This window comes from Amphiprion ocellaris, chromosome 3, assembly GCF_022539595.1.
Source record: "Amphiprion ocellaris isolate individual 3 ecotype Okinawa chromosome 3, ASM2253959v1, whole genome shotgun sequence".
Classification (NCBI taxonomy): domain Eukaryota; kingdom Metazoa; phylum Chordata; class Actinopteri; family Pomacentridae; genus Amphiprion; species Amphiprion ocellaris.
Window position 1 is genome coordinate 30,783,596 of NC_072768.1, and position 25,347 is coordinate 30,808,942.

General features: G+C 40.2%; 1 protein-coding gene across 1 annotated transcript; it reads right to left on the minus strand.

Annotated features, from left to right (window-relative positions):
* On the minus strand, nt 1-6,199 carry LOC111566197 (zona pellucida sperm-binding protein 3-like). Its single transcript, XM_023266670.2, has 9 exons — nt 6,021-6,199; nt 4,284-4,582; nt 3,187-3,305; nt 2,972-3,075; nt 2,672-2,849; nt 1,161-1,278; nt 999-1,078; nt 616-704; nt 1-141 (listed from the first exon to the last, which is right to left on the minus strand). Exons 1-9 carry the CDS (start codon nt 6,172-6,174, stop codon nt 65-67), a joined length of 1,218 nt encoding a protein of 405 aa, XP_023122438.2. The 5' UTR covers nt 6,175-6,199; the 3' UTR covers nt 1-64.
* Between the last annotated feature and the right edge of the window lie 19,148 nt (nt 6,200-25,347).

The window sequence follows — 25,347 nt, forward strand, 5'->3', positions numbered from 1 at the left end:
ACCACATAAACACACCAGTGATCACTGTGTAAGAGCTTTATTATAAGTTAAAATATTAAAGTTCTTATTTTTCCCCCCGGCTTAGAGGTTTCTCCTTCACTGTGATTGGTCCAACAGCTGTTTCATGTTCCCACTGAGCACCTGCAACAAAGAAGCAGCATGACACCAAGCTTGATGTTCATTAATAAAAACTTTGTGTAGCCCTGTGATAGACCGTCTCCTGCCTTCACCCTAAGTCACCTGGGATAGACTCCAGCACCTCTATGACCCTAATGATGATTAAGCAGTGTATAGATAATGGATGGATGGAACTATGAGATTTTGAAGTCTATCCTGCCACATGGTATATAGGGCAAATGTTTAAACAAAAACACCTTCATAGGCCAAACCCAATGCAGGAAGTGGAGTCTGATCTGTTTTTTAAGATACCGACTGTGCTACTTTTGTTGTTTTAACATGTTGGCAAGATGAAATGGGTCTATTTGAATGTATACTGTTGGCATGTGGTATTTTGTCTCCAGTTATTCACAGTTTGCATGTGGTTTGTATAGTGGGTTCAAATGGAATAAGAACTGCATCCAACCAGCACAAACCAGTCAGCTGTCAGCTGCCTACCTGCTCCAGTCAGGTCACTCTTGATACTTGTGCCACAGCTTGTGTCACAGCAGGAACAGGCGTGATGGCTGCCACTGGCCTCCTTCCACCTGCCAATCAAAAGCTCCTGTTATAGCACCAATAAAAGGTCAGCTCAACACAGACATTTAATTTAAACTGTACTTGTTTCCTACCATACCCAGTTATTTCTGAAATGACAGAAGTTTTACAAATTGTTGATGTTACAAATACTATTGATTCAGTGAAATGTAACAAATGCATTCACATGGTTAAACAGGGACCTCAGTAATTCCAAATATCAACTACAATATATAAACTAAAAAGGCCATTTGTGATTTCTACAGGAGAGGATGATGGGAATGGTAGTGCTGGTGGTGTCTCACCCGTTGGAGAATGAACAGGCCTTGTTTATGGTGTCAACAGCTGCTGCTGCGGTGGCTCTCAAACTGCAGGTGATGTACATCTGAAGACACAAAGAAGCAGAATTAGGGCAATGGTGTGAACCCAGCAGCTGCCTAGTAGGAAATCAGTTCCATTTGTCTCACCACGCCGCTGTTGTCCTGCTGGAACTTGAACGCCTCCATCTCAAACTGCAGTTTGTCATCCTGAGATCGAGGCAAGAACTGAGAACTGGAGCCTGTCAGCTGACTGTCGAACAGACACCTGAACACAACACAGAGGACCAGCAGAATACCTTCAAGGGACCAAAATAAACGATTTAAAGTTTAAAGATCCAGACCAGCTTCAAGACATACAGTGGGGTTCTAAAGTGAGAGACTACATCAAAATATCAGTGCTTTTTATCCAACCCTGAGAAAAAGTAGGCAATTTGAGGATTTAGAAACAACTGTGAGAAGGAGCAGAAATATTTCAGGCCCTTCTCTATTGGAGCAGATTAACGCACCGATCATGTTAACTCCTTTGTACAAAGGTCAGATTTCCACGAGTTGTATCCTTCCTTTGAAGCAGAGTTTAGGTAACACTCAGCTGGATATAATCGACTCAGAGTCTTGTTCAACCAAATCAATCAGCATCTATTATTCACCTGTTAGAAATAGGACTGTGCCTCAAATCTTCAGCAGAACGTTGCTCACCAAATATAATGGTGATAGCGAGAAACATGACATCAGAACTAAGTCAAAGTGTCAGAAGATGGATTGTTGTTTTAAAACAAAGATTCTTTCTCGGCATCAAGCCATGACTGGACTGAATACTTCTATGGGGGCAGTGCATGGAGCTCTAAACACTTTGAATACAACTCATCCAGTCTTCACAAAGGAAAATCACAGACCCCAAGTAAGCAAACCATCAGAAAAAAAATAAAAAAAAACTCAATCCATCAAGCTTTGCTCACAGAGACAGAAAAACACCTGTGTTACAGATACAAGATTTCAAAAATAACGAAAACTCCAATCAGCAAATATTCTGTCAAAAGAAAGCTGTATAGTCATGGTCTCAGGAAGAGAAGCACCTCTAAGCCACTTCTCAGAAGGGGAAATAAGGACAAATGCTTTGGGTGGGCTAAGACAGAGCAGCATTTCACAGTGGATAATGGGAAATTACTGATGAATCCCAGTTAGCGATTAGTGGCTGTGAACAGGTACCAGGAGTGTGTATGTAGGGAGACCAACAGGAGAGGGAGGGTGACACCACAGTGGATCAGCCCCACAGGAAAACATGGTGTTCAGAAAATTCAGTATAGTGGATATCAAACGGACACCGCTCTGACCATGAAGAAGCAGCACTCCTTCAGAGACATGCTCTAGCCTCTGGTTTGCATATTTGAGGCCAAGGATCCATACTCCAGCAGGACAGTGAGTGTAAACACACCCAAAAGCCTGATAACCAAAGAAGATCAAGGAGTGTTGGCTGTCATGGGCTTTCCTCATTTTAACTGGTTGTGATGCATGCAGATACACATCTTAAACTGAGAGAAACTTTCTCTCTTCAACAGATGAAAATGCAAACCATCCTCCAGAATCAAACTGCACATAAATCATTCAGCGCAAGGGTTAAAAATAAAAACAAACAGGCATCATCACTATTAAAAACTAACCCGTTGTTTCCCAGGAAGGCATATCGAGGGACGGTGTCAATGTTTGGGACCACTGTCGCCACACAGCTGTCCACAGTCACTCTGAGAGGGACGTGATGAAATTGTTTGACTGAAGCTTCAAACCTCATCTTGTCTCCCAGGAGGAACTGAGCAGATGGACGAGGGAACTGCCAATCATCTGAGAAACACAGGACAAAAAGAAAACCGTAATCAGCAGTTGTAATTTGACCACTGTACTGCTTCAAAAGAAGCTGGCTTGAGGAAAGCTTTTATAATGGATGAACTGGAACAACAACCCACCAGTCATGAGTGTGAGGGAAAAGTAGAGATTCTCTTCTGAAGCTTTGGTGCCACTGAATGGAGTCCAGGTCGGCTTGAGCTCTCCGCTGCTCACGTCATGCTTCCTAAAGAAAAAGAAAATACTGAGAAAAAAAAAATACCTAAAGAGCAAACTTCCTTGGATAGCATGTTGACAGTTGGTAATCATCATGACTAAAAGAAAAGCTAAATCTGACCTCTGGTAGTGGCACTGAATGCTGATTGAGAAGTCTACGGTTCGGATGATGGGACTGTCTCCCAGAGGGCTGGGAGTGTAGAACAGTGTGAAGATGTAGATGAACGAGTCCTCAGACATCTGAAACACATTTTACTGATATGTATCATTCAATTGTTCTGTATTTTTCTCTAATGAACCCGCAGAAATCCCCTTTGCAGGTCTACTGAATCTTTTTTACTTCTAGTTTTGGTTTTCTGGCACATTTGCTGTCTGGCTTGGTCTCAGTGTTTGCAGCAGCAGGCCATCATTCTTGGCAAATGGCCTCTATGAACCCATTTTACCTGTCCAGCATTAAATTAAGTTGGAGAGCACTACAGGTGGATAAAGCCAAGGGGGCAGTGACATAGTACTTTCCATTAACCACTCAGCACAGCCACAAAATCCTGCGTGTAGACGACCAAACCTCTGCAGCGCCTTGCATGCAGACCAAATCAAAGCCACAAAAGAGACCGTATATTGGATTAACATTCATCAAGTGGACACAACCACCATTCCAATGGGATGATCAGATTTCTCTACATTTGCTGGATGTGGAAATAACCTGCCATTTTTTGCCAGTAGTGATAAAATAAATAAATTAGCCACTAGCAACTGCAGCTCGGTACAACAGGCCTGTCCATCTTTATATTTCTTCACATGTTGAAATGATAAACAGACATCTACAACAAGAGAAACTGTGGATGTAAAGTCTTTGGAAAGAGTTGTCGAAAACTAAAAAGGGTGACAACTGTTTTTTAACAACACAAGCAAAACAAAAACCTGACCACTGCGCCATAATGCTAAGACAGGCTAGCTCTGCAGTACCATTAATAGACTACATGGATCGACTAGTCATCATTTCAGTATAACTGATGATCATCTGGTAAAAATTATTTGTCAACATGCTGAAATGGAAACAAAAGAAAGTAACTAAACTGGACAGGACTTAGTGGTTTGATTTGGCTGCATACTTACAATGGTCAGATTATAAAAGCTGTGATCTAACAAATCAACTACAGTTTCAAATCAGCCAGATGTTACTGAAAACGTGCTTTCATCTGAACATTAGGGCCTCACCATCAGCTGGCTGCCACAACTGTGCAGCTCGGATTCAAAGACCAGGACCTCTGGATCCTCCCATGTGGAAGCACATCCTCCCAGTGTGAGGTCTGCAGCCTGGACTGGTTTACCAATCCCCAGCAGGTCTCTCTTGGCCTCCACTCGGACGGAGCTCTCCCCGCAGACGGCCGTGACGCTGTCAGCTGCTGCCGGTGGCTTCAGTTCAAAATTTGGAGGGAACTGAGGCTCCTCTTCAGCCGGTGGTTCTGGGAACCTCCAAGACAACGGTTCTTGAAAAGATTGCTTCTGTTGGACAGCTGAGATGGAAGTTTGTTAACTCTCAGTATAACCAGGTCTGACAGATATGTATTAATCAGGCAACAACAACCCATAAAACCTCTTTGTGGCAAAAAGTTAGAAATATACCATTTAAAAACACTTCCGCACTTCAGCGTCACCTGACACCAATGTGGCAACAACACTGGTAAACAATGTTTTCTGCCACCCTTCACAGTGCAGTAATGAGCGCTTGATGTACCAAAATAAGAAGAAAAACACAAAAATATTTTCTACTAACGTTAGGTGTACATTTATTTAGAAATCTTGTTATGACGTTTCAGTTTCATGAGAGAGAAGCTTTAAGGATGCAGACTGGTTGACATCCTGATCTCCAGTAAACTACAACACACAACTCCATCTCAAAGCTTTTCTCTACCACACACAGTTCTCAGACTGCATACTGTCTACTGTTAATATGACCCCATGGGGCAATGTTCTGTTTATTAGAAATCAGAAAGATGTACACATGTAAACAGCACATAGCTACAAATTTGGTTTAATTTAGTTGAAAAACGAAAGTAATAATAATTTAACACTCTGCTGTATGTATATTGGTGGTGATGTCAGCGTCACATGGTTTATCCCTGCCTGGGGCTGTTGTTTGTCTTGTTGCTTTTATTTGTTATTTTAGCATGTTTAAAGGTGTAGCTATTGGAATGGCATCAAAACAACAGTAAGTGTGATCTAGTTGCTACAAAACTGTAAAGCTCAGACATTTACAGTTGTGTGTGTAATGTATGAATTAAATTATGTGATAAATAAGTAAAGGAGTGGGCCAAATGTGATCTATTTTTCTCGAGAAATAGTCAGGGCTACATGGGAGTTAAACAGCTGCAATGATGAAATCAGGTCTGATCCTCAATGGAGAAGATCAATCTTCAATATGAAATTACTGAAAAATCAGGATGTGAGGATTCTTAAAATAACATCTATCAGTCTAAATTATTTTGACAAATAATGAGAATTACTGGATCTTTCTCTGCTGGAGTAATAGTTCCAGTCTTCAGGTGTCCTCTGGCTTTAGAGGCCCTGCAAATGCCTCCAAAAGTTTGTGTAGACAGTTTATACACAGCAGTGAATTGATATGATGCCTCATTTACATGACACAAGTCAATCTAAATTTGCACGTGAAACAGTTGAGTAACATAGAGGTCAACCATAAATGTTGCCATAAAGATAATAATAGGCTGTACTGTCATACAGAAGAACCCTGAAGGTGAAGCGCTATTCAGTTGAGTCACTGATCTATTTTTGGATGTTAGACATTTGCTCTTCTAATCTCTACTGAAACTCTAATATGACAGTTAATTCTGTTTCTGTGAATGCTGACTCCGATCATTTCAGTAGAGTCTCAGTGTTATACTTGAGCACTTCTCATAAGACAAGAAAAGGATCCATGTTGTGGACCAGATGTACCTGCTGGTTCTTGGACTACAGGCCGCTCTGGTCTCAGGCCTGTAAACCTGTGGTCTGCAGGGTGGACATTCCGGTAGAAGTCCTGAGCTGCTGCTGCTAAAGCTCCACAGAATAGGCAGAGAGGGATCCTGATTGTCAGCATCATGTCGATCATGTGTTTATGCTGTGTTTCATTTGTTTGAAACACACTCACCTGTGCAGCATGTGGCTTTGTAGAAGGGCACCTTAGCCCCGCCTACCATCTGATTGACCTGACGGCTCTCCGGCCGTGCCTCGTTCACCCACTCTTACAGCAGATTCACCCAAATTCAAACACTGGGATTCTAAATTTTAAATTCAAAAAATGTGTTCAAAGATGCAAAGGAAAATCTGCCAGACTGCATTTCGAGGAAATGGGTGTAAAATTATATTTTTGTCCACCTGTACGATATATTGGTTAGTTGCACAATAAAACAAAGCAACAGAGACACAACAACAAAAGCAAATTGTGCAAGTGATATTAAAAACCCTACAGGCTTGCAGAGCAGGTCTAGCAAATGTAATGATTCCACAAAAATAAGCAAAAATAAGCCACAAAAATAACAAACGTAAATAGGATCAAATGCAAATAATTGTATAATAATCTAAGAAACTTTTACCCTGTGTGCACATATAACATTTGTGAAACTATAAATAAACCTGTACGTGAAGGTTCAGTTTGACCTTGGAAACACATACACTACCACTCAAAAGTTTGGACACACCTTCTTATTTAATGATTTTCTTTATTTTCATGACTATTGACATTGCAGATTCTCACTGAAGGCTTCAAAACTATGAATGAACACATATGGAATTATGTTGTAAACAAAAAAAAAGTGAAATAAATCAAAACATGTTTTATATTTTAGACCATAGCTATAACTTAAAGAGACTGTGTTTGAACACAGAAAATGACAAGGATGGATGCTGTGCCAGCATATTCTACCACTGTACAACAGTGAAGCTAAAATATATAATACAGAAATTGATATTACGGCTATCATGCACTGGTGATGTAATTTTCAACCGATCAACTAGTAACCAGGGAGTGGAGACTTGGTACTGAGGTGCCTTGAACTTGTTCTTTGTACAGACCAGCTGTCACAGTCTAGGCTGTCTTAGACTGTCACAGACACTCGCTGTGAGCTGCATCAATTTCTAGACAACAATGATGCCTACTGGCCTACTGGTTGTCCCACTGACTGCCTGGGCCTTCATATTACATCTCCAAGTCCTGACCATACTGTGCAGACTCTGGCTGCAAGTGATGTCGGTCTGTTTCTGAGATGGCAAACAGTTATAATGGAGGGACTCACATATGCTAACATGTACAAAATATCTGCTATAACATACAACAGAGAAGTCATAGAGCGAGTGTTACTTCATGCTCACAGTTATTTATGATAACTGTTTGAGATGTTCAGTATCTTCCATGTTGTGCATTTATGCCAGAAAATAATTCCTGGATGGAAACTGGTCTTTCTAACATAAAACTTGGATGAGATGTGGCTTCAATGTCTTTTTACACTGTGTTCCAAATTATTATGCAAGTAGGATTTCAGCTAAATAAACATTTGTGTGTTTTTTCTCCTGTCTGTTTAAAACACACATAAATTTCAGACAGGTTTGATAGTTAATTTGGCAGTTGAGCCTAATTAAAGGGAAACTACTTAAGGAGGGTGTTCCACATTATTAAGCAAGTCACAGGCTTCATGCAATACAGGGAGAGAGAGACCTTTCTGCAGGTGAAAAGTGTGAAATATTGGAATGCTTTGAAAAGGTATGAAAACACTGTAAATGTCACTAAAACTTAACAGAAGTCATAGGACTGTAAAAACATGTGTGTGATTCAGAACACAGATGGGTTCGTTCAGATAAAGGTGTATTGAGGAAGATTTCTGTCAAGCAAATACATCGTATTAAGAGAGCAGCTGTTGAAAAGCCACTGCTGAGCAGCAAACAGGTATTCAAAGCTGCTGGTGTCTCTGGAGTCCCAAGAACCTCTCAATGCAGGATCCTTCAGAGGCTTGCAGTTGTGTGTAAAGCTGTATTTTGGCCATCCCTGACCAGTGCTCACAATGAGAAATGTTTGCAGTGTGCTCAGAAATACATGAAGACCAGTTTTACACCAGTTTTATTAACTGATGAATGTTGTGCTGCACTGGATGATCCAGATGGATGGAGTTCTGGATGGCCCCATGTTTCAACAACACTGATGTCAGCAGGGAGGTGGTGGAGTGATGGTTTGAGCTGGAATAATGGGGAGTGAGCTGGTAGGCCCCTTTAATGTGCCCAAAGGTGTCAAAATTACCTCAGCAAAATATGTGGAGTTCCTAACTTCCATGGTATAAAAAGAGGAATCATGCCTTCCAGAGGAAAATCAGTTTTCTGCAAGACAGTATGCCATCCCATGCCATGAGTCCTTGGCCCCTGTAGGCATAAAGGGAGAGAAAATCATGATGTGGCCACCATTATCCCCTGACCTCAACCCTACTGAGAACCTGTGGAGCATCCTTAAAACAAAGGTCTATGAGGTTGGGTCACAGTATACCTCAAAACAGCAGCTCTGGGAGGCAATTCAGGCATACGCAAATGAAATCCAGGCAGAAACTATATATGGACTCACAAGGTCAAAGAATGAGAGTTGCTGAAGGTGATATCCAAGAAGAGTTCCTACATTCCCATGTAATTTGACCTGTAAAGATGTTTTTGATTGTGAGAGCATTTATTTTGAGAAAAAAATATCTCCTCATGCAGAAAATATAACAGATTTCAGTTTTCCATGCTTTAGAATCTGTTGAATGCTTTGAAACTCTGTTGTGCATAATAACTGGGAACACTATATTTTGAATTATTAAAAAAAAAAAAAAAAATACTGTTGTTTTCATCTGAAGTTTTGTTTAGAAACATGCTGATTATAATATAATTATTCCCCAGTCGTAAAAATCGTACCAACTGTCATTTGCATTGGCTATTTAGGAAAAATGAATGTAAACAGCATATCCATAATCATTTGGAACACAATGTACACCTAAACTAATTGATACATATTTTGGTTACAGTCCCAATTACAGCATAAATTTATTACTATATGTGCCGACTTAGAAACAGACTTTCAGTGAGTTCATTTCAGCACATCAGCTCCTCGTCAGCACTTCTCACAGCCATCACGAAATGCTCGCAGGCAGGAAGGAGGCAGATCAAAGCTGTGGCACAGACCTTACCTCCAGACTTATCCTGGATCAGCTCGGCTCAGCGTGGATCAGCTCCTTCAGACCAAAAAAGTGTTACATCTGAGAGCAGTGCTCTGTGCCAGTCCAAATCCAAGCTCAAATCTAAGTTTTTTTCCTGCATTTTTCTTTTATGTCTGTGTCTTTGCTCTCTCTTTTATTATCATTGCAGCAGAACACCGCCGGATTTATATACAGTATCAATATGCTTTTCTATAGTCAACAATTCTGGAAACTGCAGAATTTAAAGGATTGAATGGTTGTGTCTCATACAAATATTGTTTGATATTTTGTGTAATACTATTAGTGGTGCGAGGTGTTTAAAAAAATCTATTTAATTAGAGGCTTTGTGTTTTCAATGTGTTGGTTGCTGCTTGGAGGTGGTTGTTAGTGTTTCCAGAAACAGAAAGGTTTCTTGTCAACAGTAACATCCAGGTAACTAAAGGGAAGAGTAAAGTTGTGTGAAATCCAGTAAATCACTTTTGCAGACACCTGTCATATCAGGAGCAACAACCTAAGCTACATTTGAATTCTTTTGCAGGTGTTAATACACCGATCGGACATAGCATTATGACCACCTACCTAATATTGTGTTGGTCTCCTTTATGCTGCTAAAACTCCTCTGACCCAGTGGGTCATGGACACAGGACCTCTGGGGAGATGGTGGCAGTGAATTCTGCTACTTAGATCAGGCTTATCCTGGCACATCCCACAGATGTTCAAAAAAATTTGATCTGGTGAGCGTGGAACTGGAGCGCACGCCTTAGCTCTGTCATGTTAACCGGGCCACTCTGAGCAGTTTTTGCACTGTGTTGGGGTGCATTGTCCTGCTGAGGGTGGCAAGTGGCATCAAGGACTGCTGTGACCATGAGGGGTTGGGGGGTTGATTGACCTGCAATGGTTAGGTGGGTGATACATGTCAAATATTCACATGAATGTCATTACTCAAGGTTTCCCAGCAGAATGTTGTATTATAACGAGATGAGCGATGTTATTCACCATGTGCTGATCGGTGTATGTCTGCTTTTTTTGTCTGTGGACAGGTTTTGTCAATATGATAGTATCACAGCTGTGCACACTGCAACCCCAAACATTTACAGGTGTGTCGCTGAGGTCAAAATGGAGGCTCAGTTTGAAAATGGGTGTGGTTCTGCTAATGAGTATTCACAAAATGATGCAGCAGTGACTATTGAGCACAGAAGATGTTGGCGGACGTTGACTTTGGTGTGATCCCAACAACGTGTGGTCTCAGTTTTAATGTCTTCAGGTTTGATAACTAAGCCTTCAAAAAGAAATTAGATGAACTATTTTATTTGTAATTTTCCGAAATCTCCAGTACTTTGATATTAATTTTATTCTTAAAGGTCTGAGAATCTGATTGTTTGAGACTCTTTTTAGTACTGTTGAACATGTACAACTGTGTGGTTTGTCGTGTTATGTTATTTACCATTCACAGCATGAGTTTGGCCAACAGTAAAATCCCACTGTGTGTGTGTGTGTGTGTGTGTGTGTGTCTGTGTGTGTGTGTGTGTGTGTCTGTGTGTCTGTGTGTGTGCTAGCATTAGCGTTAGCTCCGGTTGCCTCTCTCCATCCATTTCCTGAATAAACAGCAGCAGCCTCCTGGGGCTGTTAGTTGCTCACCTTCACTGATATTAATGAGCTCTCTCTGCTCATTTCCTTTATTTATTAACTGCTAACAGCCAGAGGAAAGAGTGTGTGTGTGTGTGTGTGGGGGTGTGCATGTGTATGCGTGTGTGTGTGTGTTTGTGTGTGTAATAGGTTCAGCCGTTTAAGTTTGTCGAGGTGTTTTTCCGCAGACGTAGCTGTTTTTTTTCCCGTTTCTCGAAAACGAAGCAGTTTGTTAATGATGATGATGACAGCGAGTTTTGGGGATGACCTTGATGGAGGAGAGTTTTTTAGATGAAAAACACCCTGCCTTAGTTTGACCAAGTCATAGGCAAAAGCACAAATGTAAAAAAAACAAAAAAAAAACAATAAATATGTATTATGTGATTCAAAATAGAGAAAAATAAACATACAGCACCAAAGCTGGAGAAATTTTTAGATCATGAAGTATATTAATATAACTGGTGCCAGTGTGGACACACCTTCTCATGCAGGTTTTTTTTTTTTTAAATTCATCTCTATGATTCCAGTAGTGCTGAACAAAACTGAAGATATCAAAACCATGAAATAACACATATGAAATTATTAATGAAGAAAAACACTTTTTATATATGTTTTTTAAAGACAGCATCATAGTATCATAAAGGCAAAACCTGAACCTAGAATATTGTATCAAACATGTAGGATGAAGCTTAATGTATTAACTCTCACCCTGCTATATCTCTGTACATCTCATCTTACTGTTTCCTGTTTGCTTCCTCATAAATACATACCTCCTTAGAAGCTCCAAGAACACCTTTACTGTTCCACATTATTATATTTTGAAGCAGTCTGTCATTGTTATGTTATTAGCAAAAAAAATCAAAAAGTGTAAGCAAACTTAAAATATGTTGAGTGTTTGACTTTCTTCAAATTAACCTCCTTTGACTTTGATAACAGCTTTTTACACTTTTTATTCTCTAACATTACGAGATCATCAAATGGAGTGTTTCCAGCAGTCTTCTACTATAGGAGTGCAGTAAGAATTAGGATAAAAGTTAGGTGTCATGTTGAGCATAAAGTTTGACTTTTTAATGTTGCAAAGGAGGCTGTCTTTTTTACCTTCCACGTCACCATGGTAACTGATGCTGCACAGCTAACCTGCTTTACAAGAGATTCTGTTCAGATTTTTGTATTTAAATCAGCTGTAACAAGCATCAGCCTTTCACCAATTCGTGTGATTCTAAGTGATACAGATTGTTATTGAGGGAATGTGTTATATCTACAAACCTGTTGAGCCTGTTGGTAGTCCTACGGAACAAAGCTGTGTTGCCATGGGAGCATACATGTACTCAGTTGGTGATGCCGAAAATGTATAAATGTGGTTTTATTCTTTGCCTCGATTAGCTGCCAGTTTGGCAATAGGCGATATTCGATCAAAGCCATAATTTCACTCTGATTTGGTCAAAAATGAAACATTTTCCATGTATCCTTTATTATGGGACAGTGTCACACAGAAATGACCATGTTGAGTATCATGTTTAAATGAATTAGGTATAAAGTTTAGAAGCTGTAATGTGCAAATGTTATGTTGAAAATGAAAATATCAACTTGCAATATAACTTAATATTTTTTATCGTGTTAGTCTTACATAATTGACAGTTTTATAACAGAATTCCTGTCCTGCATCATTTGCATTAACAGTTGTAACCACTTCCTCTTGATTGAATTAAGCAGCACGCCATTGGTCAGTTTTGTGCAGAATGTGAGTCATGTGACAGTGTGTCAGTGGATGTTTTAATGCTCAGTCCAACAGGACTGTTTTTTGTCTACCTTCACTGTCTCAACAGAGCACAAATACCTTAAGAGGGCAAGAAATTCCACCAATTCCTTTTTGATGAGCATTTCAGAGGACAGTCTCATGAAACTGGTTCACATAGTGCCAGTATTGTATAAATCTACCATTAAAGCAAACTACAGCTACTTCTAGGACCTAAAAAATGAAACATATAGAATTTAATTTACACGTTTTGCACACTATATAATTTCAAATATATTATTTTATAGACTTAATGACCTCAGTTTTGTTCTGCATTGTAATAAAATAGACTGGTGCTGTACATGGAACCCAGTCAAAGTAAGGGGAGCTCTGAATATGAGCTTTATTATAATAATAAAGTTGGATTTTTGCATATGCCCTTTATGAATTTCATAGTTTATTACACTGATTTTGAGTGCAAGAATTTAAAAATGATCTTTCAAGGTTCAAAAACACAAAGTCAGCAAATTCTAATCTCAAACTTAAGACTTGGAAACCTTTAAGAACATCTAAAGGACACAGACGCGTTTTTTTTTTTTTTTTAAATCTTTGCTATGTGCTATGTATTTTGTGTGTTCCCAGTGCATTTGTGATGCAGACACTTTGGGGACATGGTGGACGGAGCTGCTCAGAAAGACGGGGTCAGAGGTCATCAGAAGACAAGTGAGCGCTGTTGTAGAATCTGCTGAGCACCGCACTTCATGTCTGACCTCTGAACTTCAGCATCCATCCCATAATCACCTTGCTGCTCCCTCCGTCCTTCCTCTGTGCTGTCAGAGTCCTGCAGTCACACTGAATCAGAGTCACACCAGCCACCAGTGGTTGGAGGAATAAAGAACCATCTAGAGCCACACATCGTCCTCACATTTGACTTCTAGAATCCAAAACAAACAGCGGTTGCTGCAGTTTTTCACATGAAGTGTAGAAGCTGAGCTACTAAAGGGGCTAGTGTCCATGGTCTTCTTTCCCTAATATGACTGTGGACACTAGCGAGACGATGTAACTGACCACATACAAAATACATGCAAAATATGTGTATCAAATGGAAGTTCTTGACTTTTTCATATATTCAAACAAACAAACGCTCTTTGAAAGTGTGCCAAAAGACATACACAATTTCAACTTTTTTGTCATTTCACGTCTCATATTGAAAAAGTGTTTATTTCACATAAAATTGGAATCAGGGATTTCACATTAGGTGCCAGTAACTCAATCAAATGTTTGCTTGTCCAAATGTGTCATGAAATCCAACAATTTCCATGGGATGCACTGATTTTTCATACTGTATTTCTAATCTAAATGGTTTATTCCTTGCGGGGAGAATCACTCACTGAGCAACTGCAAGACTCCCGTCATTATCATCATCTTCATGTCTCATTAGAAGCACAAAGCCCATGAGCTGCTTTGCCAGAAACTTGGTGCTGACAGAAAGAGATTTAAGTGTCTAGAAGCTTTCTAACATTAGATCCTTGCCATCAGATCGTCTTTGCTGCAGCGCTGCAGAGGGTGGAGCACAACACAGACAGGTCTGACATGTGGGATAAACTGGAGAGCAGCTCAGGGCGAGTACATGGAAGGAGACGGGAAGTCAAGGAGGAGCAGAAGAAGAAGAGCAGGATGTTTAGTTTCAGATGACTCGGTGGCCCACAGCACTTTACTCTCCAACATCGACTCTGAGAGCTGGAAGCTTCTTCAGGATCCCCAAAGAGTCAAAACGTGTTTCAGCTTAACTTTAGTAATCCTTTTTGGAAGAAGCAGGACTAACTCTGTTGGAAAACGTAACCTAACTGTTTGTTCAGAGGACAGGAAAAGGTTGTTTTTTTTTTTTTTTAAAGGAAATGAAACATCATTTTCAAAGTAATTTAACCTCAGATGTCTGAAATTATATTCTACCAATTTAGCATCATAGAGACTGACATTAGACAGTTATTAAAAAATAATATAGATAAGATTTGGTGCAGCAGAACTATTGCTATCATTTTATCACACACCTTCTTCTTCCTTAACCTGGAGTTGATATTAACCACAATGCAACTCAGTTGCTGTCAGTTTGGTCAGAGATTTGTCTGTGATTTGAAGATGGGTGCATTAACCTTTTAAGCCCCACAGATTTTCTTCTCTGTTCTGGAAGTATCAGTTGCAGCGATTTGAAACACATATCAAACAAGAAAAGCACTCAGAGGATGCAGTACTCCGCCAGGGCTGCTCAGCCGTTGTATGATTCCCGACGGATGAAACCGTTAACAAATCTGTGCTCATTTGAAGTAAGATCGCAATCACATGATCGTCGGCAGACGTAGTGTTCACTTGTTGTCATAGTTACAGTGACGCAATCTCGCAATGATACAGAAATCTTTAACAAATCCGTGGATCCAGACTAAAAGCCGCATCACTGTCAAAATCGAATCACTTGGTCCTTGTGACATTTCTGACCTTCCCTGAATATTTTAACGAAATCCATAAGTCCGTTTTTGAGTTATGTTGCTAACAGACAGACAGACAGACAGACAAACCAATGCCTCGTTCCTTGGCAGAGTAATGAGTAAGTAAATAATTTGACTTGTACATTAAAATCAGGAGCTTGGTTTGGTATCAGATTATAGAACCTCATAGTGAGGTTCGGCTCATGTTTAGCTGTCCAGCTGCATCTTTACTGCTGTAGTTTCTTGTCACCTCTTTCACAGCTTAGAATTTCTCAGCAAAAATGCTCTCAAAAGCCACTGTCGATACTTCCACAACACCAGACAGTACAGTTAGAGACAAGCTAGTGATCATAGTGGAACAATTAGGAGCTAAAGCGACAGATGTTTCCCTCAGTGAGTGATCAAGACCAAAAACTGAGATGGAAGAAAGCAAATGTTAAACTTAACTTTGTGAAAGGCCTTTTTTTTTTCCACCCAGCCATCCACCCAGACCTCTACGGACTTTGTCCTACAGACATCCTTTCCATCCATGTTACTAGGCGCAGAAGGCACTGTTTTATTAAAATACAACAGAAGTCTTTCATTTATGTATTTTAATGAAGACTGTATCCAGCAAGCAGACCTCCAAATAAATGATAATGTTCTGCTCTAAAAATGCAACCATTGCTAATAAGGTCACATATCAGCTGAAAAGCTGATCAAATAGTTTGACCCTAACTGTGCAACTTTAATATTCTACTTGTTTCATGAAGTATATGCTTCCCACAATAAACCAGTAGGGCTTTTCAGGACATATTTAATTAGCTGGATATTCTTTAAATGTTTAAAAACTGTTGAATGGCAGTTATTTTAAAAATGAGCATATATGAACAGTTGTAAAATTACTGCTATGACAGAGTGTTATGTAATTCTGGGAATGCCTCTGGAGTTAATGCACTGAACAGCAGTTTTCCTGGAACATTTTCAAAAGACTATTATCTACTTATGTCCCATCAACTCATTTCTGAGATAAGTGATCGGATTAAAAATGACTAATCATGGACAGAAAACACTTCAAAGATCCTCACTAAAACTGGTGCCACTCAAAGTTCTTTCTGTGGGTTTGAGTGAGTGACTGTGGCTGGTATCAATCATCTAAGACAGTTTAACAGCTGTAGCTTCACAGATAAATTAATAGCACTTGATGAAATGAAAATGAAGACTCTAGATTCAGTTTCAGAGGAGCAGTTTCTTGACATGTTCCTCTGCCTGTTTTTTTTTCTTTCTCCCAGTCTTCATCTGTCCCTCCACACACAAAAGAGATGCTGCTCTCTCCTGGGTCATTCCAGAATTTGAGGACATTTTACGTTCCACTCATGAAATTTCAAATAATCTATGTACAAAATACTAAAACATGCAGTTGTTGTGTAAATGCGCTTGTCCTGAGACCAAATCTAAAAAATAAAATGTTAAGAATGTTTAATTTTTTGTTTTTTAAATATACCAAATAAGTCTGGAGTTTCCCCTAAAATGCCATCTTGTCCCACCCCCCGATGACCAAATTGAGTCTCAAATAAAACAGTTAAAATGAAATTTATATCTCATTTTTTGGGATTATTTTTTCATTGATGTCTCTTGTAATTGTGGGAACATTTTTTTAATATATAAAATATTTTAAATAATAATTATTGTGCATGGAATGTGTGTCCCATCACAAGTTACCATAACCTTTCAAAAGTGAATCACATTATATGTTGGAATTAACATCATCAAACAGTTTTCCTAGAGAACGGGTAGAGCAAAGCTATGTCCTGTCTTCTATTTTTCATATTTTCATAACATTGTCAGCCTTGATTGAATGTGTCACTCTACCTCATATTATCAGGATAAGACAAATTCTTTTTACTTTTTTATTTACTTTTTTTCATCAGTTTGTCCTCTTGGTCAGCCGTAACAGCTAGCTACATATCTAGCTTCTACTCCTGAGAAAAAGCTAACATTAGCATGGATTAGCAACCCTGTTACTGTGATTAGAGTAGGGTTAGCAAACAGCACATAAAACATGGAATAAAAATGTTACCATTGATGTGTAAGCTGAGCCAATCAGGCCTTTAATAGTTTATTACCTCTTATTGATGAATATGGAGCAGAAAATTGTAAAAGAGAAGGGTTTTTTTTCCAAATTTTGAAGCCCAAATGTCCTCCGATTCTTGAATGACCCATATACTGTTACAGTAACCACATTACAAACTGGCATGTATGTGTCAGTGATGTGTTGGAGTTGAAATGGAGCTAGCAGAGGGATTCCTGTTTTCTCATCAGCTGTTTGACTGACCTCTGACCAAACAGTCTGATAAAGGAGTTTGAGGTTTAATCTGGATTTTATTGTTCTAGCCTGTGAACCTTCACACAGATTTGAAGATAAAGACTGGACCTGCCTGAACTCTGACCTCTATTTCTACATGTCAGTGATGGTTTTGGAGTCTTCACTGTCAGCTGAAAGATGATCTGACAGAGCTGATATCAGTCTGTTAGTTCTTGCCTTTTCTGAAGGGCTACAGAGGAATTTCTGTAGTTCTGCAGATTACCACAGCAGTCAGACCTGACTGTGGAAATGTTTGGATCAGATTAAACCCTGCTGCCTACTGCTGGACTGAGGGTACTAAATAATTAGATGCTGTCCTAAATGCTGCAGTACAGAGTTTGTTACTGGACTTTGGGTTGTCATTTCACAATCCTTTTGTTCCCATTCTTAAGTGCTGATTTTGGGTTGAGGGTTTCTGGTTTGCAGAGAAAAGTGTTGGTCATTCACACATGCTTAAATAGGCATGTCCAGACAAATTAGATCCATATTTGTGGTGGTGATTCAGTAACCTGAGTACAGTCATTTGTTTCTCTGTGAAACTTTGATTTCTCCAGGCGATTCTTTAAACTTGCAACATTTTTCATCCCCTAGGCTGAGCTGTACTCCCTCTCACCATGTCTCTGAGTTAAACGAAATGAGGATGAACATTCAATTATATAATGAAACATGCAGTAATTGAGGGCGTAGCTCATTATGCCACATTAGTCTGATATAAATAGTGAGCTATTAGTGCTAATTTATTAGAAATCTGCCTCTTATTAAAGAGCTTGAGGCCACATTATTTGCCGTGGGTCCTCAGTCCCAAAACTGAGGCGAAGCCATCTCAAATTCTGACCGAGACATGTTTGATACAAGTTCTGACTACTGTTGTTAATTGCTGTGAGATATTGTGGATTCAGAAATTATTCAGGCCTCTTTGCTTGACATTTAATTTCAAACTGCAATTTTTACATCAATCTACGCTCAGCAATCCATGCTGAGAGTACATGCACTGCCGTTCAAAAGTTTGGGGTCACTTTGAAAATGTCCTTATTTTGGAAAGTAAAACTGTTTTTTTTTTTCAATGAAGACAACATTAAATTAATCAGAAATACAGTCCAGACATTGTTAATGTGGTAAATGACTATTCTAGCTGGAAACGGCTGATTTTTAATGGAATATCTCCATAGGGGTACAGAGGAACATTTCCAGCAACCATCACTCCTGTGTTCTAATGCTACATTGTTAGCTAATGGTGTTGAAAGGCTAATTGATGATTAGAAAACCCTTTTGCAATTATGCTAGCACATGAATAAAAATGCGAGTTTTCATAGAAAACATGAAATCGTCTGGGTGACTCCAAATTTTTGAACGGTAGTTTATGTAAATTCTATAAAAATCCAAATATTAAATCTCATTGACAATATTATTCAGACTCTTAATTGAGTTCTATGTAGAAGCACCTTTGGCAGCAGTTACAACGTTGAGTTTTCTTGGCAAAGTTTGCACAATTTCGCACCTCTGGGATTTAGCTGAGTCACTCAAAGACAGTTAGAGATTTGAGAGCCACTCTTGCATTGTCTGACTGCTCCAGGTCATTGAAAGGTGAACCATTACTCCAGGTTGAATGCATTCAAAAGCTTTCTCTCTATTTGGATGAAGTTAATCTTGCTTTTATTCTGGCCTCCCTGTTCCAATTGCTGAGCAGCACTGCCATAGCATGATGCTGCCACCACCATGCTTCACTGTAAAGATAGTATTAGCAATTGAACAACAGTGCCAAGTGTTCTAATGATGTAGTGATGTGATATCAACTATGCTAAAAGAGCTCAGTTTTTGTTTCAGTTTTTGGTCATGACCTCAGAGTTCTATAAATGCAGCGTGTACACAGAGCTTTAATGCCTTTTTGTCAGCTATGGCATCTACACTATATTGCCAAAAGTATTCACTCACCTGCCTTGACTCGCATATGAATGTAAGTGACATCCCATTCCTAATCCATAGGGTTCAATATGACGTCGGTCCACCCTTTGCAGCTAGAACAGCTTCAGCTCTTCTGGGAAGGCTGTCCACAAGGTTTAGGAGTGTGTTTATGGGAATTTTTGACCATTCTTCCAGAAGTGCATTTGTGAGGTCACACACTGATGTTGGACCAGAAGGCCTGGCTCTCAGTCTCCACTCTAATTCATCCCAAAGGTGTTCTATGGGGTTGAGGTCAGGACTCTGTGCAGGCCAGTCAAGTTCATCCACACCAGACTCTGTCATCCATGTTTTTATGGACCTTGCTTTGTGCACTGGTGCACAGTCATGTTGGAAGAGGAAGGGGCCAGCTCCAAACTGTTCCCACAAAGTTGGGAGTATGGAATTGTCCAAAATGTCTTGGTATGCTGAAGCATTCAGTGTTCCTTTCACTGGAACTAAGGGGCCAAGCCCAGCTCCTGAAAAACAACCCCACACCATAATCCCCCCTCCACCAAACTTTACACTTGGCACAATGCAGTCCGACAAGTATCGTTCTCCTGGCAACCGCCAAACCCAGACTCATCAGCGATTGGTCACTCCAGAGAACGTGTCTCCACTGCTCTAGAGTCCAGTGGCGGCGTGCTTTACACCACTGCATCTGATGCTTTGCATTGCACTTAGTGATGTATGGCTTGGATGCAGCTGCTCAGCCATGGAAACCCATTCCATGAAGGTCTCTGCTGAAGCACTGTTCTTGAGCTAATCTGAAGGCCACATGAAGTTTGAAGGTCTGTAGTGATTGATTCTGCAGAAAGTTGGTGACCTCTTGGCACTATGCACCTCAGCATCCACTGACCCCACTCCATCAGTTTACGTGGCCTACCACTTGGTGGCTGAGTTGCTGTTGTTCCCACACACTTCCACTTTCTTATAATACAGCTGACAGTTGACTGTGGAGTATTTAGGAGAGAGGAAATGTCACGACTGGATTTGTTGCACAGGTGGCATCCTATCACAGTTCCACGCTGGAATTCACTGAGATCCTGAGAGCGACTCATTCTTTCACAAATGTTTGTAAAAGCAGTCTGCAGCCTAGGTGCTTGATTTTATACACCTGTGGCCATGGAAGTGATTGGAACACCTGATTCTGATTATTTGGATGGGTGAGCAAATACTTTTGGCAATATAGTGTATCTAGCTGCTCTACCGTAAAGACCTGATGGAAGAACTCCTGGTGAGACAGGTTCTACATCTTTGTACAGGACATATGAAGCTCTGTCAGAATGCCTGTAGTGTTCTTGGTGACGCCCCTGACCAAGGCCCTTCTTGCTCTTGTACTTGTCTTAGTTGGACAGTCAACTTTAGGAAGAGTCCTGCTGGTTCCACACTGTTTTTATTTAACAGTTACTGGGGCCATTGTGCTCCTAGGAACACTTAAAGTTTTAATCGCTCTCATCTATGGTTCACCACAGTTTATAATCAGACTTTAGCACAGAGTTCGTGGTATGTTTTTTATATATTTCCCCTGACATGCAGTGTGACTTGAGAGACTTTGTACATGTCAGTTTCTAAACTTTGTACAATCAGTTCAATTTACTGTGGGTGGACATATTAAAGATGTATGTGTTAATGTAATTCTAATTTATCATGATTAAAGCAAACAAGATGTGCCTGATGGTAATTTGGTTTGGACTCTGAATTGTTTTGGAAAAGAGAGATTTCAGTCTTGTTGATATAAGTTGATGTAAGTTGAAGTCCATCCATTATCTATACACCACTTAATACTCATTAGGGTTGCAGGGGGGTTGGAGTCTATCCCAGCAGACTTAGGGTGAAGGCAAGGGACACCCCGGACAGGTCAGCAGTCTATGACAGGGCTACACATACAGACAAACAATCACACTCACATTGACACCTACGGACAATTTAGAATGATCAATTAACCTCAGCATGTTTTTGGACTGTGGGAGGAAGTCGGAGAACCTGGAGAAAACCCACGCATGCACAGGGAGAACATGCAAACTCCATGCAGAAAGATCCCAGGGATCTTCTAGCTGAAAGGCGATGGTGCTAACCACCAAGCCACTGAGCGGCCCCATGTAAGTTAAAGTGCCTAGTGAATTTGCACATTTGAAAAGCATTGTATTTTATGTATCCATCTGCAAAGGGGACCTCTAACAGGAGCCAAACAGTAAATGGTCTGCACTTTTATAGCCCCTTTCTACCTTAGCAGTACTCAAAGTGCTTTACCATGTGTTTTCATTCACCCATTCACACACACACCAATGGCGACAGAGCTGCCATCAGGTTCAGCGTCTTCGACATGTGGAGGTGTGGTGGATTGAACTGCTAACCTTGCGATTAGTGGACATCCTGCTCTACCACCTGAGCCACAGCCGCTCGAGGTGGCATAATAATACATTAATCCTCTTCAAGAGAAACCTGATGTTCTCTGCAATTATTTGAAAAAAACTGTGGGGGAGTGAAAAAGAGCTTTGTTTAAAATAAATGTATCCCATGCCCCCTAAAGTTGTTCCAGTGGGTAATCTGACAGTCAGCACAAAAAAACAATGTAGTGTACTAAGGAGCAGAACAACACAGTCCAAAGCAACACATACTGAATCCAGAGATCCTGTCACACAGCTGTAAATTTGGTGGGAGATCTTTGGAAAAGACAGTTAACCAAAAACTTTAGTTGTAGGAATGCCTCAGTCAAATGTTTACTTCAAACTGACTACTTAGTGCTCTCTTGGAGACAATATGACGTCTTCTAGCTCCCCAAGAACCTGATAATAGTCACAAAGTGTCAATTATGCAAGCAACCACACCACTAGAGGAGGGAAGATTACATTCTTCACTGTGACCTCCTGACCTTCTTCTCTTCCTAACACTCACAATTTTCCATACAAGCATGAACTGAACAGTTTTAAATCCTAAATATAAGAAAACCAAACACCACCAGAGTGATGATGCCAACATCTGGACTCTTTTACTACCAGTGTTGAAGAACACCTCACACCTGAGGTGTTTGTGGATGCACACACACAAACACCCCCTTCTCTCTGCCACAGCCACAAGACTTTTATCCTGAGCATGTATAATTTCAAAAGTTTGTTTTCTAATTATTGCTAGGCTTGCACTTTACCTCATATAAGCGCAATAACTCTACAACAATACTGATTAAATGTTATTTTTTCTGATCCCTATCAGACTTCTGACAGCAGGTCTTACAGTTCAGTGGTATAAAAGTCTTAACTTTAAGATTTTGAGGAGAAAAGTTGCCCACAGAGATCAGGCTGCCTCACATGGTAGTTTCAGATGCTCTGATTATTGTGACAAGTGTGTCTCCACATGGGAGCTGAACTTTCATTCCGTACTGCTTTCGTTTTCACCTCCTTTTCCCCTCTACCAATGTTGTAAAGGGCTATGCAGGTAGTCTCGAATGTTACCCTCCTTTTTGCAAGAGCCACTGAACAAGAAACGTTCTGAAAGAATCTGCGTTATGGCAGTCGACATGCTTGTAAAAATATTTTGCGAGATATAAAGTGTTATTGTTGTGTTTCTGCAGTTTCAGGTTAAACTTTCCTCTCAGGTATTGAAAAGTGTCGGACAGCAAGCAGACAGCAGACAGCTGTTCATCTCTGACATCCACACTTTCATTTCTCCAGTGCTGGGTTTTTCTTCTTTTCCCATGGTCCTCTCTGATCAGGATGCCTCATCTGTCATCGGAACGGCTCGGCTCCACCTGCGTCAGAACAATAATATCCCTGCCAGGTGTGATGGACAGCCGAGGCGAGGCTGCGACAGCGACATGGTGTCAGGACACAGATTGAAGGTGGAGCGCAGACGAGCGTTGACATTTCTATCAGAAGTCAGCTCCTGGTGACGTCTGAGTTGGCTGGAGACGCTGCAACCTCCACCTGCAATAAAACACCTCCACCCTCCCAACGTTTCTTCAAGGCCTCCTCTCTGATTGCTCATTGAAAACACTGTCACAAGAAACACTTCGGGTCCGTTCGCACCGTGATTTATTGGATCAGAGAGGCCTCTTTTCCACTTTAAGATTTATTGTGTCAGACTCCAAGTGTGACAGCTGAGGGGAGCAAAGTTACCATGTTTTCTGGTTTCAGCTCCCTGAACACATGAGGGGAAGTTTGGTTTAGGAACGGAGCTAGACAGTGTCTTGGTTTTAAGACATAAAACCAAAGTTAGATAATAAATGCAATCAACTTTGTACCACCATTAAGTTTCTTTCAACCTCCCCTGTCGGAGTGCAAAGTGCTCCACAACGGAGACATGATTTAAACAACAGCCAGTGTGCAAATAGGTCTTTTGAATAAACTGTGTGAATTGTCCCATTAATAACTAAGCTAACAAGCTGAGCACTTTACTCCTCTGTTAAGCAGAGAGTAGTGTTTTTACAACCAGTTACCAGGGGGAGTAAACACATCAGTCCAGTCTGGGAAGCTATTTTGGCGACCTTATGGTAACATGTCAACCGGCTAGTGACAGTTCTGTACTACCCAACCATAGACTATAAACAAGGATGGCACATTCTTGTGTCTCTGGCCATAATCGTTTTGCCAGTGCTGAAGTGGTCAATGCAAACATCATGGACTGTTCTGTGATAGCACCAACGTTTCAATGCAGCCATGCCCTTAATTATGCATAATTTTAAGCCTCAATACAATTTAAACAGGTGATCTATAGACTGTACATCAAAGATGGATGTAGCCTTTACATCTAAAAGTAAATGCTGAAGGGGCTTAAACCTGAATTGCTTCTAACAGCCAGCAGGGGGTGACGCTTCTAGTTGCAAATTGAAGTCTGATTAGAAAGAATTCTATGAGAAAATGGCTCGACTTGTCCTTTGATCAGCTACCTCAGTAAACATATTGGTAAGGAGTTAGTGATCAATCATTATTTCAAATCTGCTGGAATAGAGCCTGATGTTTATTTAGTAAATTATAGCCTAATTTAAAGGAAAACACTCTATAAAGAAGAGTAAGGTAAGGTAGGACGATGTTGTGTTTGACTGAAAAGTAGTTCACAAATGATTAGAGATCTTCACAGGTGCTACTTATGGACAAGTTCCAAATCCTGCTTACTGTAATTAGGACATGGAAATTAATTTATAGTCTTTCCTCATCTTGTGAGCAGGAACAATGCACAACCAAAGGTCTTCACTAAACTCTGGGGTTTAAAAATAACAGCAGCAGCAAAAAAAAAAAAAAAAAAATCTTAGAGATTAATTAACATTGATCAATCACATCTGTCACACACACTGTCTTGCCCTCTTTGACTTACTGGCCAAAACTCACAATAAACTTAAATTGTTTAAGAATAATTTTGCATTGAAGTGTATAAAATCGATATAATAACTTTCTATATTTGCCTGTTGAGTGGTGTAAAATATGAGAATTGTCTTAGGTGCTAAAATAAATGAATCGATTTTACAGGTGAAAATTCACCTTTGGACACTGCTCATGTAAACTAACGCATTTTACACGAAAGCCTGAACTTTCTGTGTGCATTACTGAATAGATACCACAATTACTTTCCATGTCACTGGTGTGTAAACAGACAATAACAAGCAGATGAACAGTTTGGAGATGTCACTGCTGTTACAGGCTGCGCACAAGCCTCCAGAACCCCAAACCGTCTGTCAGGGTTCATTATTCAAAGTGACATTTCCCATGATGCTCCTGTGTGAATGCTGACACACAGCACATGTTCAGCATCTTCCAGCGTGCATGCTCACACAAAATGTCCAAACCCCTAGAACGATTTCTGAGATGAACAAACAAAAAGGGCAGGTGGCATGTGACATTCTAGATGGTAACGTTTACACCGTTCACTTCAACAAACCCCTAAAGCACTTCTAGTTTGCACGTGTGTGAACTCACTGAATGTCACGAGTCTTCAGTCATTAATGAGGTGACTA

Coding starts and splice junctions, on each gene's coding strand:
- LOC111566197 (XM_023266670.2), bottom strand. CDS start 6,174: ATGATCGACATGATGCTGACAATCAGGATCCCTCTCTGCCTATTCTGT. Junction 1,279..2,671: donor GCCTTCCTGGGAAACAACGG/GTTAGTTTTTAA, acceptor TGTTGTGTTCAG/GTGTCTGTTCGACAGTCAGC. Junction 1,079..1,160: donor AGCAGGACAACAGCGGCGTG/GTGAGACAAATG, acceptor TTGTGTCTTCAG/ATGTACATCACCTGCAGTTT.